We start from the raw sequence: 15,846 nt of genomic DNA, 5'->3' as shown, positions 1-15,846 counted from the left end.
AAATACCAGAGATGTTACTCTAAAAATCGAGATCTGACATCTAGAATCGAATGCATTGATTACTTGTGAACAAAAATCATCATAAATTAATAAATTCGATTTACAAATGTTTCAAATCCGTATCGATTTTACCTCTCTTGGAAGATAAAATTGATAGACGTCAAATGTTGCCTATTAAATTGGCTCGACGTAGAGATTGTCTAATCTAAAAATGAACGCCCCTCCACTAAACTTAATTGTTTCAATGTGTGAGGACAAATAATTATTGAACCACTTTATATGTGTGCGCGCGGCGATTCTACTGCAAACTTTGACTCTCGCGCACTGATTTGTCAACTAATCGGGCGATCAGTTCAGGTGCCTAGCATTGTATGGCGGGGAGAGCGCGCTATGTACGGAATGACACGTCCGTTCTGTCGTGCATCGCGTCATTTATGCACTAGTTGGCCAACTGGTCCTGTCGTTCGGGCATGGACGGGACTGGAGGACTGAACGACCAATGAGGCAGACCAATTTGTGTGTATTGCGTCTATACACGTACTTTGAATGTGAGCGTAAACACAGTGGAGGGGCGTTCATTTTTAGATTAGACAATCTCTACCAAATTATTCTCATCGAGTAAAATAGATTACCTTCTGAGAAAATATGAATTTTTCCTTGCATATTTCCTATACCACGATAAAATAATGTAAGATGGCAATAAAGTAATATATTTTATTTAATTTAAAAGGCGTCATCATTGTATTAATTTTCTATTCCAGGCATTTGCTGTACTATCATCCTCTCTACAACCAATGTTGGATCGAGTGAAAAGCAATCGAGCACATTGGATCGAGTTGGCGAACAGCGACAAGCCAAACGGAGAGAAATTCGACTACGGCCTCGATAAGGATAACGAGAAGAACGACAAATCGAGTACAAGCTCACACGTCGATGATACAGAAAATACTTACGAAGGCGATAGTAGTGGAGCAGTTAGTCTCTCGTCCGAAACTAACTCGAAGTACGACAATCTAGAGAATCCAGTGGTAGGGCTCGTATGTAACAACGCTCTCACTATGCCAAGGGATCCCACTAAGTTCTCGCATTTGAACGAAATGAACTAAATCTACGTCCAAAACCTTTACTACCAATGTAGACGGAGTTTCGTTTCCGTCTCGCTCTTTGTTATAGCATTTTTGAGGTGTGCGAGTGGGATGGCGATATGTTTAGGGATAATACGACTAAATTGTGTAGTATGTGACTTCCCTGTACAGAATGACTTCGAATATATATTTTTAGTATAAACTCATTGGTCAGTCGAAGGTTTTAGTTTAGTGTGAAGTCGAATTCGCGTGATATGTGTAGGTAGATGATAGTTATAGTCGAATTTGAAATTCATACGCAAGGCGTGTTTCATTACCATCACCTTTTGTACTACATTGTGTAGCTTTATTGTATGAGATCATTAGCGGTTATATGTCGCTGTAACATCAAAAGCTAAAAAACTAAAACCATAGTACTTTTTATTTCATGACAGTACTTTAGACTCCAAACTTCATATATTTTTTGTGTTGCTATATTTTTATAAAGATCACATAAATATATCTGAAGATTGTGATGTTAATTTTGGAAAGATCTTAAAGGATTTGGAAAGTTTCTCAAATGTCATCTATAAAAAATACTATCTATGGTTTTAGTCGTACACTTAGCTCAAAGGGACATATAAATTCGTTCTGAATCACTTACCTCATTCATTCTATTCCTACTACGTGTATAATAACATGAATTATGTTCGTGTGTGTCGCTAGTTTTTGGTATCATTTAAGATACTGTTATTTACTTTTAGAATTAGTTTTATGTTTCAACATGTTTGGCAAATCACATATTGAAATCACCAGGGCCTAACTGTCGTGACTTAGCAAATATATGACCAAGATACCAAAAATTTTATAGTTAGGTATTTCAAAGTATTCATAACATTTTATATTTTTTGTGACTATTAACGCCTTTTGATCAATACGAATTTATCACGATAGTTACGTATTTACATTATCATATCATATTTTGAGTGGGAGCAATATGATTTACAAAAAAAAATATACCAGCCAAATTGAGAACGTCCTCCTTCTTTTGAAGTCGGTTAAAAATGGGAATTTCTTACTAACTATCGTGGTGGTCGATTTATCAATTTTTATTCACTTCCGAAAAATACAATGTTGAGTATTGTGATGATAGTTTCGTTTTAAATAGTCTAGTTTTAGATAAGTTTGACTGTAAATGTCCATGGCAAGAGCGAATGTTTTCGTGTCGTTTGTATTATTGCGTGTGGACAATAAAATAATTATTTTAGCACATCATTTTGTAAATACCGATATTTAAGCGATTTATAATTAACGTATTGAGTACTTACTTGTGAAATTTCGTTTCCTACGTGTCGCGTTTCTGCTTTTATATAATGCCTCGCTTTTTATTCGTACAAGACAGTTATGGTACCCGTATATCCATTCCAATATATTTTCATGCCAAATTATATATTTTGTGTCGTCTACTAACCAAAAAGTCAATTATGTATAAAACTGACGATGATTTTTCTTTGACTATGTACAATTCGCTTGTGTGTAAACGATAATATTATAGATTTAGTGAAGGAGTAACATTCTTATATTATTAAGGGAATAACCTCAAATCAATTAAAATACCACCGTTTTTGTCTTAGAGCGTATACGCACTATGCGGGTAGCCGCATTGCGGGTAGCCGTCCGGCTGACCGCAAGCACAATTATGTACGTAATATTCATTTCTATGCGCACTGCGATGCGGCTACCGCAGACCGCACAGTGCGCAAAGAAATGAATATTACGTACTGACGTACATAATTGTGCTTGCGGTCAGCCGGACGGCTACCCGCAATGCGGCTACCCGCATAGTGCGTATACGCTCTTACAATATGGATAAATGAACATATTTCATAAATCATTTTTGTAATCTCGCTCGATAAAATAGTTTGACAATAATTTGGGTGCCTCATTTTTAATGTTTTTTTTTAGTTTCATTTGAACATAATTTAAAATGATATGAATTAATTGTTTTGCGATCATAAGTTTAGTAATTTTTTAATTATTCTCAACATATTTTACATTCAGTAGAACTGAAGTAATGAACTATAAGTATAAATTTTGTAATTATCGTAAGAACATTGATAGTGAGGCACCTAAACTTTTGTATTTTGAATACGACCAAAAGAAAATTATTCTAGTACTTATAAAATTATTATCGATACTCGCAAAACATATATCGATTTTTAGTGCTTAAAATTTCAACTAATACAATTTGACCTTTCGACATAGTCCGTCGTTAAATATTATGACCAATTTTCATTGTTTCAAAGCAAAGATTATATAAATATAAAGATTATATATAAACCATATTTTCTAATTGGATTAACTCTCTCTATAATCGTTAGATATTTACATTTTAAAAAATCTCAAATTATTGTGGTAATAAAATATGTACAACGTTAATATTAAGATTGCTGTAAGTATTATTAGCAAGTAATTAGAGAAATAATAATTGTAATTCATATGACGAGTTGTATGGCGTGTGATTAATTATGGAGGTTGTTTTGTTCCAAACAAAATGTTATTTATTTATGAATAAACAAATTTTGAAATAATCATATTATTGTATTTTCCTTTTTACCCCTTACTTTCCTTTAATATCACAAGTTCTTTGATGTTATTGTAGAAAAGGGTATGTATACCTATAACACATTGAGAATAAAAAAGAAATACAATCATACACAAGGACTTGGCACTCATCCCTTTTGCAAAACCGAAATAAAATGAAACACGACAAATGTGCGTTCAAATTTCATCTAAATAGAGAATTGTGTTATGAATATTTTTACAGAAATCTGTACAACCTTATAATATTAAAGGAATATAACATTATCGGTCAGTCCTCTAAATTAATTAAAGCTTACTTAGGAGCCTGTGGAATAATAAGGACCTAAGATAATAACCTACATAGATTAGTTTCACAGCTTAGTTCCAAACAGTGGATAATAGATAACACTCTACATAGAGTAAGCCTTTGTGAAAAATAGGGCTAGAACACTAGAAACTTTTTTAATTTTTAGTTAATTTAGGAAATCATTAGTTTTTGACATTATTAATATAATATATAAATTGTGTAGAATATATATCAAAATATCCGCTTCGATCAAGCAGGATTATTCAAATTTACAATTATAGTTTAATCTTTAATCCAAATAGAACAGAATTATTTATTCAAGACGAGCAGATATTATGTAACCTTTGTTTAGGTATATACATAATATGTGTTAATAACCAGTATCAATATTTTACGTCAATATAAATTGGTGTCACTCAAGATTACAATCAGTTTAGTGACTTTTTGAATCCTATATTTTTATTTGTTGATTTAAAATACATATAATCAAAGATGCCATTAATCGATATAACAAACCCGGCAATAATAATATTTCTCATAGAAAACTATGAGAAAGAGAACCGTCTTCGCTTGAATTGGATTCACAAGCATCGTGAGCAGATCCAACAAGCCGCTACTCTTACCAGAGAACCAACTAATTACTTCGAAACTGATGTCATTGCCCACAACATGATTGGAGGTATGGACACAATAACTAGAGACCACGTCGTAGCGGGCTACAATAGAAGGAAAGTACCCATCCGCGATGGAACGTTCATACCGGGTGTTAAGAACCTACGTCATGGACATTCGGTCGTAGATGTTGGACTTGGAAACGCAAAAGACGACCCGCGTCTAGCGAGGCCCGATTCTGACCTATCCAGCGACCCCATCATGCGTCCAGTTGATCCTGAAATGAAAGAGATTTTATATAAATCCAAGCCAGACTTTGGTAAGAAACAGTATCTCGAAAAGAGATCTAAAATATGGCCTGAGAAGCGGTACTATTTCGCGGAAACTAGTGGCTTTGTGTACGGCTGGCGCATGAAGGATAGTGAATTGCACCAAAAACCTCAATTTGGGAGGTGCTGGCATTTGACGAGAGCTTTGCGAAGCCGCGTTGGGCCGCAGCCAGACCCGTCACATTACAAGTCATCCGATGAGCCAGGTCGAAGCAGTTGCGCAGGCATATAAAACCAAACATAAAACTGTGTAGATATTGATTTCATTTTTCATACAAATAATTTAATGTTTTAATAAATAAACGTATATTTACTACAACTCTACATCGTTGCCCGCACTGTTTTATTATTTATATCACAATTTATAAAATACGCGTTGTTTTATCAATAACAGTGCGCATGTTACTATCTTACGTCCCTATTCATTTAGTCGCAAGATACAAAAGGGGACGGAAAATACCTACGTTACGCATGCGCAAATTGTATATGGACAGGGGATTTCTACCCCATAGCAAGGTCTTTACAGTAGTTGAATTCGTCAAAACGGGTGCCTATATTAGGCATTTCCCGAAATAATATTATTATGCTGTTATATAGGAAATAATAGGTTAATTTACTTTACACATAGCTCTCAATTATTATACTAAGCTTCGAGCCGTACTTTTTGAATCACAGCTTTAATATTAAATAGTGAACGTGTATATAAAAACTGTTGGAGGTTTTAAAAACCAAAATAGTTTTAGTGAGTGTATGATATTATGTCATAAATACTATTAGCGCTAAGAAATTGCTTGGTAAGTACTCTAAACTACTTTAAATCATAGCATGTTGTAATTAAGTTATAATAAACGACGCAAAAGGTTATACATTACTAATACTTTAATATTTTATTCTACTCTACTTCAATATTGGTAAACTTAATGTTTACAAGAGATGTTTTATAATAACTATAAAAGAAACACGATTCGACCGAGTTCCCATCATGTCGGTCAAGTACAAATGGGCTAGTCTATTTTTGGCGCAGTAAAGCCTATATTATGACACGGGGGAGTCGAAACGTCGCAACTCCCAAGCCTTATGAGGCTATAGGGTTAATGGGATATGTTCCTATTAAAACTTGTAAGGAGTGACAGATATTTTATATGTTAGTGGACCAAGGGCGGGTTGCTTTGAAGGATAAGAGGTACTGTAACATTAAGGGTGCACTCACACACATCAGTCACCGTCACGGCACGTCACCGGACAGGATTAAAAAAAAATATGTATCAATAGTTCTAGTATGACTCTGTTCCCACACGACAGTCGCCGGCACGAAATCTATCAGTGACGTCACCGGTCAGGCACGTCAAATAATCTTTCCATACATGTATCATACTTTTATCCCCACTCACCCGGTGCCGTCACGTCTCAGTTCAGTCAGCGTCGTGCTACCGTCAATTGATACATGTTCTCTAGCGTGACACACGTCTAATCACTCACTAACCTGATGTATGTGTTCAATGATTCAGTCAAACCGGCGACGTGACTGACGGACAACATGACGGTGACTGGTGTTTGTGGATACGTATACAAACCGTCACCGATCAGTCATCGGTGACTTGACGGTGACTGATGTGTGTGAGTGCACCCTAATTGGAACCCCAATTGCGCTACATTTTTAAAAGCTTTGGAAGCTTGTGTCGCTAGTTGCGGCTGTAAGCCAACGTGTTAGTACAACCTGAGGTTTGGTAAAGGGGAAGTTTATTTATGTTTATTATAATAATATGTCTAATGTAGAGTTATAAGTGTTTATGAAACACTTAAACTGTACTTTGTTTTAATTTTCGGGATAAATTGTAGAGAGAAATTGTTGCACTAATAGCTTCTATTTATTCTTCAGCTAACAATGTTAATTACATATTTCAAGCATATTTCATTTCAATAATACATTTCACATTTATGGTATAATAACAAGTTCCTTATTGGAGGAATGTAAAATAAAATTTTATGATGTCACGACATTCATAATGTAAATATTAAATAACAAAAATACCACCAATACCTATAATAGCCTAATAGCAATATTATATTTCGCTGTGCCATTGCCGATTCCTTGCATGTACACGCTGGCGTGCTAGAAGTTTAAAAAAATAAATCTGTCAGTCAAAATGCAGCGTGGCTAATGTGACAAAAATTGTATAATTTCAAAAATAAATATCGCCAATCGCGATGATTCCCCGTAGAGCTGCGAGAAAATAAATATAAATAGAAAGTACGATTTTATTCCATCGTTGAGTGCCATACCTAAAATACACACAGCAAGATTTCGCAGCAAATGTGAGTTTTATACGTAATTTGTAAATTAAATTAAATAAACAATTAGCTTGGTATATTGCTTATGAATTCTTAAACATCTCTTACTCGAGTATTGTTCCCATTTCTTATCACTGAAGACTGAGTAAAAACAACAAGTTTGACATAAACTCTGTGATCAAAGTACAACGCATTAAAACTAAAATATTAACTTGTAAATTTCCTTTTACTTCAAACTAAACCATCAGAACGAGTGGTATTGTAAGTTGGTATTTATTTGGAAAAATAGAAATTATACTCACATGAAAACAATATTTTAACACATAATACAAAAAATATTGCTCATTTATTAAATATTGACTATATAACAAAAATATTTTATTTGTAGCAAATTGCAATTGTGCAAAGTATTAATAAATTTATTTTGTTTTAGGTTTGCAGCTAGGCAGATTGAATTACGATGTCCAAATGTAAGTCTATATATAATTATTTTGTTATCAGCACATTTTCATATTATTCGTAAATTTCCATTAACATTATAATATTTGGAAGAATAAATATTGAATCAACTAGTTACTAGAGTCTGCAAAACTCTCTAGTACATATTATGGCGACTTACCCAAACCATCGCTTGCCACGACTAAACATTCATACCCTAGAAAACCATAAACCGGTTGGAAAGTTTTAATACGTTCTATCGAATCTTGTAAAACCACCTTCTGTATCACTAGCTGTTCACCCCGGCTCTGCCCGGGCGACAAATCCGACAACACCAAACTCACTGAAATGTGTTCAGCCGTTCTTGAGTTATGAGTGGTGTACTTAGTACTAACTCTATTTTCAACTACTTGTGTAAATAATTATTAATTATAAATAAATAATAATAAGTAAAGCATCTTTTCCATACAAAATAACAGTACATATACACTGTTTATTAAATTTAAAACGTGAAGAAAGAAGGAATATTACTATAAAGATACCTTTTTTTAAGTAATGGAGTAGCGATAAAAATTCAGAACTGTAATGTAAAATTTATTCAGCTAAAATAATTTAGATTACTATATTAACGGTTGTATTTTCAATACGACTAATTATAATTACGAATATAATATGTTTATACCGCCATGGTTATATAATACAAGCTTGCGACTTCGGTCGCATAATACCAACCGCTTCAACGGTTTAGACCTAACGTGATGTTCACAGACAATAAAAAGGGAAAAATCTTTTAAATACCTCCCCATTATGCGTTCCCTATATACGGATAAGTTAGAAGTACAAGATTAAGAAAGCTTACATTAAAAATAAGGCTAAGCTTTTGATGGAATATTTTAAATTGTAACTACAATAATTCAGAAACATAAAAATGGCAGTATTGACTTATGGTGCACCCTCATTCCCTGAAAACCATAGAAAACAGTTGGCCTGCGTCTGATGGTTGTTTTATATCCTTCACGTCATTGAGCTATGAAAGTTGGAAGAGTGCGTGATCCCTATATAATATAGTCACGTGTTTTATATGAGTGGGTGTCAGAGTTCTTTAGGATACAAATATTGTCCTTAACACTATAAAGTCACACGTACCGCGAGCTGAACACTGAGCCTTACCCATTCGTGGACTAATCCATCATTGTCCCCACTCTACACAAGCTGACGTTCGCTTGTACACATGGCGAGTGCCGTACCTGGCTGTGAGCCGAACACCAAACTCGAACCAAAACATCCACATACAGATTTGTCTTCAGACTTGTCTTCTGTTGTGACTTTATACATTGGTTTTTACTGTAGAGTTTTTACCGTACTAATAATTATACTTATTTATTTTATACAATTCTCACAACATTAAAAAAATCGCGATACCCAGACCACAAAATGTGACGTGGATACTTTAGCTGCAGAAAACCGTAGATGCTAAATCATAGTTCTTCACTGAAGATAAAATTGTGAAGCCTATTTAACTAGATTACCTATAATATAATATTATGTATCTAGAATCAGAATTTTGTACTCAGATTATGCAAATATAAACATAATTTTCAAAATATGTAATATAAAATTTTCTGTTTACCTACATTTTTTTATTAACATACGTATTTACATATAATATAAAAATACTAATATTTTAATATATTCAGTTATTACCAAAAGCAACAATAAAGTAAGGTTTTATTTTTTCGCACATCCTTGTATTTCATGCCATATCATTATACTAATGAATAGCTTATTACATTTATAATAATATTTGTCTATATGTTAATATGGAAAAGAAACTCTAGGAAATATATTTGCATGATAAGAGCTCATTTTGTTATTCCCAAAATATGACCTTGCCCGGCCATCCCTTTTGTTTCAAGGCCAAGGCGTATATCCGCAATACAGTAGAAAATATTATGTATAGAAATAAATACAAAATAGGATATCCTTTTAGAATTACATATTTCTGTGCATTACATTCATTTACATTATTATAGATATACTAGCGGTCCGCCCCGGCTTCGCCCGTGGTACATATGAAAAATAGATGTTGGCCGATTCTCAGACTTACCCGATATGCACGGAAAATTTCATGAGAATCGGTCCACCCGTTTCGGAGGAGTATGCAGACTAACATTGTGACACGAGAATTTTATATATAAGATAAAAGTAAATAAAATAGTATTGGATTTATTTTACACGATTGTTTACGAAGTTTGAATGTATGTACATCAATGTATATGACGTGTTTCCTTAATAATTTCACAAAGATATCAATAGTGACAGTGTTTTAAATCAGATTAATCTGTAGTTAACATTGTTTAAATCGAGTTAGGTTTAAATATAGCTCTACCTTAAGTAATAGAGTCGTTTAAAATATATTTAAATTCATTATATTGTCCTATCTATCTATATTTAAAGGTGTCCATAGAGACATGAATTTGAAGGGACGGATATTTTCCGTTTACAATTAACAATTATGAATGCCATAATTATGTAACTTCAGTCTAAAAATCCGCAAAATAAAGTTAAACATAAAGCTAAAAAAGTTGCTCTAGAAACTAAAGCTTCCATTTTATTTCAAAATATTACATATAAATAGGGTCGATTCCTAGCAATATAATGTGATTGGGGATTTCTACGCTAACACAATATATGAGTTCCGACCTTCGTTGAAAGAATTTGCAGTATTCGCGTTGCCAAAGTCGCAATATGTATTGATTTTAACGGGAGCCCTCGAAACTTTGTTGGCCTTTGACAATCATTTGATTTCTTCTTATTCGTACTTTGGTATTGTAACTATTAATTCTTTGGTCTATTACAAAGTTTCGATAAGGATTTTCCTATTATTTGCGATTAATTTCGATTATATGAGATAGACAAAACTTTTGTAATTGTAGTAGGAAGGCAATATAAAACTCTAAAGTCTAAACTATAATGAAATAACTCTATTTTTATGATTATTGATATTATATTCATAAAGTATAATAAATACTAGTAGATACTTAGTTTAATGGGTTTTAACAATTAATACGAATGACCTCAACTTTATGAAGCTTTGGTTGTAAATGTCATGTCTTGATGGATTTCTGTACTATAAAATTCTGTTGTCTTCGTTTTGTATTAGCTAACTTATATAGAGTAAATGGAACGAGCAATTATTAAAGACAATACAATTAGTAATTAACAACAAGGACCATATAAATAACCCCTTATTTTTAGGTAACTTGCTAATGTTTTGATCAGTTGTGTTTATCTTTTCTTATAAATTTGCAGCAAGCTTATGATATTAAGGTAGAGTAGAGATATTTTCTGTTACTAGGTATACAGGTTTTAAATTGACGTCTAGTTTAGAACTATTATTACAAGTAGGTAGGTAGGTAGGTAAATCAGAACATAAATTCGTCTAACCAAGAAACAGTCACCTTCAATTAGCGCGAGAAAATATTCCGTAGAACAAAACATTTTCTAAACTTAAATCCTGTGGATTAGTCGTGATAAATTCGCATTCAAACTAATAATACCGTTGCGTGTATAATCGGAGTAGATGTAGGTATATATTAACTCACGATTCACATTTCACGCATTCCGTTAAACAATGCTAAAGCTCCACTGTATTGTCATTACGCACCGAGAAAGAGCCCGAGCAAATAATCGTGCCTAGCTAAATGTCATCGATTATTAATAAAAGGTACCTGAAATAATTACGGGTGACTAAATGCCACGGCAGTATATGGAACGGTCTTAATAACACTGTTTGTATACCTGCGATAAAACCGTGGAACATTTTAATGAATAATTTATTGTGCGTTTAAGATATAACGTATATAGCATCGAGTAATTAAAAGGCTGGTAAACATTTAAAGCACCTAAATTAATTGAATAGCCAGCATTCGTAGTATTTAATAAATCTCTTTAGTCTTTAGAGAAGATACCGATTTCAAGAGTTTATATAGTTTTTAATTGGCCCCATTTGTAAGCGGTAATTGCTATCCCTATACAGAGGATCGTTGAAATCATTTCATTAATCAATCTCATGAAACTCATTATTCATTTAAATTAATCAAAGGATTTTTACAACTTATAGCGACGCAGTATTATAATGTGACATAATGAATAACTGACTAACACGTTTTGTTAATTAAAATCGTTATTGCTCACATACATGATACCCAGTAAACAATAAAAATATCGAAATTGATTAATTAAATAATTAACGATCTTAATTATTCCCGTATAAAACGAGAGCGGTATTACAATAACGGTCGTTGACTGCAATTAAGCCGATTTAAATCAACACTTAAATGCTACGTTTTATAGTCTGCATCATAAAAGGCTCTACAAGGAAATGACAGTTGCGATCGTCTCGAAAGATTGGTGGTCAATGCACCCGGTGCAATTACATCGGACATAGTGGGTCATCGAGCGTGCACCGGGTTTGTGGGTCACTCCGACCGGATTCGTAACAACCGCGCTCACACCTACGTCGCTCTGCGGAATTAGAACCACTGGAAGAGGTGTCATTGTCAAGAGCAAGAGGTCGATGACGTCGCGTCACAATGTAGGGGAACGAAAATAGCCCACAATTGAATCTATACGATAAGAGAGAATCCACGGATTGTCGCTTGCTGTAAATATAGATGTTCGCGTAATTGAAGATCAAATATAAAGCTAAAACAATGTTTATGTGAAAGGCTGAACAGTAAAAATAAGTGTTGAAATGCACACAATAATAAGTGTATGCATTAAGTTCTTATTTGCACAAATAATTGTCATATTTTGATTCTTTAATAAAGTATATCATGATGATTATTGTTTTCAAATTCGTTTCGGTTAATTGTAAAACAAGATTATAAACAATTACAATATCCGTAGTAAAACTAATTTTCTCTCACATTTTCATTCCGATCTACTAGGTAAAAGATGACTGTAATCGAGTAGGTAACTCATATCTTTAATTGAAGAGCATCAAGTAGATATTCTTTATCCCGTTGTACTCATTGATAAAGTTCAACGACCGTCAAATTTTGCTACGTAGGCAATTTTATCTTGGGTGAACAGCCTAAAAAGTTGCGAACTTCTAGAAACTAGTTTTACTTGTTAGGATACATACGTAACAAAAGCAATATAAAGGCTATTCTTATATCTTAGAAGAGACGAGGTGTCTAGTTTATGCCATTTCAAGAATTTTTAAATCCACGCCAAAATACGAGAGCTTGAGTACGTCGACCCCAAGTTTCTGCGTTAGAAATATGATTGGATAGATAACTGTACAGATATTTTTTATCATCTCCAAATTGAGTTCATACGTTTGATTAGCTTTCAATCTGTTCTCTCGCAAATAAAATATATTTTGATGATGGAATTCGTTGTGTTGTTGACAGGAAAATTAATGTCCCATAATTTAGAAATAAATTAGCGCCGCGTAATTTAGCGTTGTCCGTAATACGGCGCGGCGTATCGAGAGTTTTGTAGGTGGTTCGATACAAAGCGTTGTCGTAGCGTCGTATAATACGTATCTACCATCAGCGAACGGTGTTGGAAACGGTACATTTTTTATCAACTACTCAAATTAGCGTCAGCTTTTTAATCATCTTGAGTGCATAATCTTTGTTTATTTTAGCAACGAGCGACGAAAATTCTTTCTGTTTTCGAAACGTGAGCGCCTTACGAATGTATTTGCATTGTGTTTAGAACGAAACACGCGTAGTGGTCAGTGTTTTTTGTTCAATTATCGATTATGTAGGTTAAAGCATCACATAACTGCTCATGACACAACTTGAAGCGTGTTCGATACGTTCAGCGCAGTCTCTCGAGTGGTTTATCAAAGATCATTAAACATTTTTGACTAGGCGTTACATACAGTTATAAATTGTAACAGGAGGCTATTGAAACTGACATTAATCTTATAAATTGCGAACTTAGTTATTACATGATGATTACAAATATTTATAGCCTTGTGACTAGCTTTTTTACTTGTTCAGTTGTATAATGATTCGATGCGTGGGGAAATACATTCTCGAATAAGAAGAACAACGTCATGCGAATGGAAAATACAATATACAGAAACCCCTGTAAGTTTCCTCTCAAATATAGGGATAGCAAGAGCAAATCTCAATCTCAATCTCATCTCAATACTATTATAAAGGCGAAAGTTTGTAAGGATGTATGGATGTATGGATGTATGGATGTATGGATGTATGGATGTTTGTTACTCTTTCACGGAAAAACTACTGAACCGATTACAATGAAATTTTGCACACATATAGAGGGTAACTTGGATTAACACATAGGATAGGTTTTATCCCAGAAATCCCACGGGAACGGGAACTATGCGGGTTTTCCTTTGAAAACGCGGGCGAAGCCGCGGGCGGAAATCTAGTAAAAAATAATTGGCATTATTAATCTCTCTGTATTCCATATTACCACTTCTCAGAACACAACCGTCATGATAAAAGTGCCATTACCTTTTGCCAAAGTTGATACATGACATCTTCTAGTTTTATGGATTTCAGCCTTGCACCTGAAACTTACAGATGGACAAAAAATTCAATCCTTAATTCGCGCCGAATAATAAGAATATTTACGAGTGTTTATTGCGTATTTGCTGAACAAACACCTAATAATATCTACATAACATCGTGTTATTATGATATGGACTATAATAATTTCCGTAGGAGGAGTGTTTGTATATTTTCATATTATACATATAGATACAAATAATAGTGTTCTCTTAAGACCGAAGTAAAGTTAAAGAGCTACACAATTTCTAATCTAACTACCATATTATGTGTTTGTTAATTAACATTGTACACTTCCTGAGATATTCTAGCAATTATCTGTATAATAGAATATATTTTATTCCAGGATAATATCTGACTAGAAGAAGTTTTGTTCTCGACTAAAAAACGATTGTTATAGAACCATATTACGTTGTATGGTAATTATATCAGTAACTACAAGTACCGTGTCTGCCGGTTACTCTTTGGCGCAGTAGATACGCTCAACTACATCTGTTGCAGTGCCGTTAGCCGACACACTAACCGCGAAGGCAGATTAATACGACCAGACTGAACAAAGGGCGGAATGGCCTTATATAATTTGTGTAATAAATGCCTATGGTACTTTTTATACGGGCGTAATGGTTATTTAATAAATGCACGTCTGGATACAGCAGCTTTGCAGTAATGCATTATGTGTAATGCTTGGTCGTGGTGTGCAGTTTTATGAGCTTCAAATAACAAGTTTTAATTTCTGTACAGTATTTGATATTGCATCGTCGATATTTGTTTGATGCCTCGTGATCGCGTTTTTTCTATTACTTAAAAAATATTATATTTATATACATTTGAATGCCATATAGGACAAATATCAAATTCAAGATCAAGATCATCAGAACACTGATTAAGTTATTAAGTTAATTTATTTAAGTTTGTCTGATTTTAAAAGATTATGTATAAAAATAGTATCAAGAATAGAATACACATAAAAAACAAGGATAAATTACACACACGACAATATAGAGAAACGTTAAGTAATTGGAAGCTATTCAAGCGGAAATTTAATTTGCGACTAACAATATATAGTCTCTACATTCATCAACGTATCGAGATTTTAATGTGAATATACGACTATAATTTCAATAACTCGTATAGACATTCAGAAGTGGGCCAGATTCGCCTTACTCCATTCGCTCGACAAAGCTTTAAGCTCTCGACCGGTTAGGTCGTTGACCCAACAACCTACTGGTTCCTTACTCACATTTTGCTATTATGTTGAAATAATTAATTTCATCTATAAATCGTATATTATCTTCCATCGGATTGCTGTCGCTAACGTTGCATAAATCTGTTTTATGTTCGCCACGGAATGAGATAAAATTCGACTATTATGCTGTCATTGTGTCGTTGAGGTGGATAAAATATTTGGCATTGGTCGGCCATAGAATGCTATTGTCTTAGAATTCAAACAGAACTTTTGGTCTCTTTTCAATTCTAATGTTTGTTTAAGGGCCTTGCACATTGTATTTTTGCGTGAACTTGTTTATATTTTAACCGTTTAGTTTTAACCTTAATATAAATCTACTTACGATAAACTTGTTTATTCAATGTAGAACGTTCATATTAACAATATGGTGATAATAAGTATTTAGCTATGTTTGAGATCGTAAAGTCCACACCGCTAG

At 33.6% G+C, this 15,846-nt stretch overlaps 4 protein-coding genes across 10 annotated transcripts in view; 3 read left to right on the top strand and 1 right to left on the bottom strand.

Annotated features, from left to right (window-relative positions):
- Pde11 (Phosphodiesterase 11) overlaps positions 1 to 2,691 on the top strand; it is a 193,616-nt gene extending 190,925 nt beyond the window's left edge. For all 6 annotated transcript variants that reach the window (XM_090111838.1, XM_090111837.1, XM_090111839.1 and 3 more), the window contains one exon: positions 762 to 2,691. In XM_090111838.1, the coding sequence (XP_089967964.1) occupies positions 762 to 1,106 (345 nt within the window). In that variant the 3' untranslated portion in view covers positions 1,107 to 2,691. The remainder of the gene's footprint in view (positions 1 to 761) is intronic.
- LOC149901268 (glutathione S-transferase 2-like) overlaps positions 1 to 15,846 on the bottom strand; it is a 279,112-nt gene that overhangs the window by 257,429 nt on the left and 5,837 nt on the right. The window lies entirely within an intron of this gene.
- LOC149901269 (uncharacterized) lies at positions 4,447 to 5,127 on the top strand. Its single transcript, XM_090111847.1, has one exon. The coding sequence runs from the start codon at positions 4,447 to 4,449 to the stop codon at positions 5,125 to 5,127; it is 681 nt and encodes a 226-aa protein (XP_089967973.1).
- LOC149901267 (long-chain-fatty-acid--CoA ligase 5) overlaps positions 7,095 to 15,846 on the top strand; it is a 47,887-nt gene continuing 39,135 nt past the window's right edge. The window contains exons 1-2 of one of the 2 annotated variants that reach the window (XM_090111843.1): positions 7,095 to 7,211; positions 7,621 to 7,657. In XM_090111843.1, coding sequence (XP_089967969.1) covers positions 7,648 to 7,657 — 10 coding nt within the window. In that variant the 5' untranslated portion in view covers positions 7,095 to 7,211; positions 7,621 to 7,647. Of the gene's footprint in view, positions 7,212 to 7,388; positions 7,449 to 7,620; positions 7,658 to 15,846 lie in introns of those variants that run through there. The other variant, XM_090111844.1, reaches the window with a different exon arrangement.

Source organism: Colias eurytheme, chromosome 17 (assembly GCF_061535395.1).
Source record: "Colias eurytheme isolate Ceu_HAF_F1 chromosome 17, ilColEury1 Martin Lab GWU primary, whole genome shotgun sequence".
Taxonomy (NCBI): Eukaryota; Metazoa; Arthropoda; class Insecta; order Lepidoptera; family Pieridae; genus Colias; species Colias eurytheme.
This window is presented reverse-complemented; position numbering and strand designations above follow the sequence as displayed.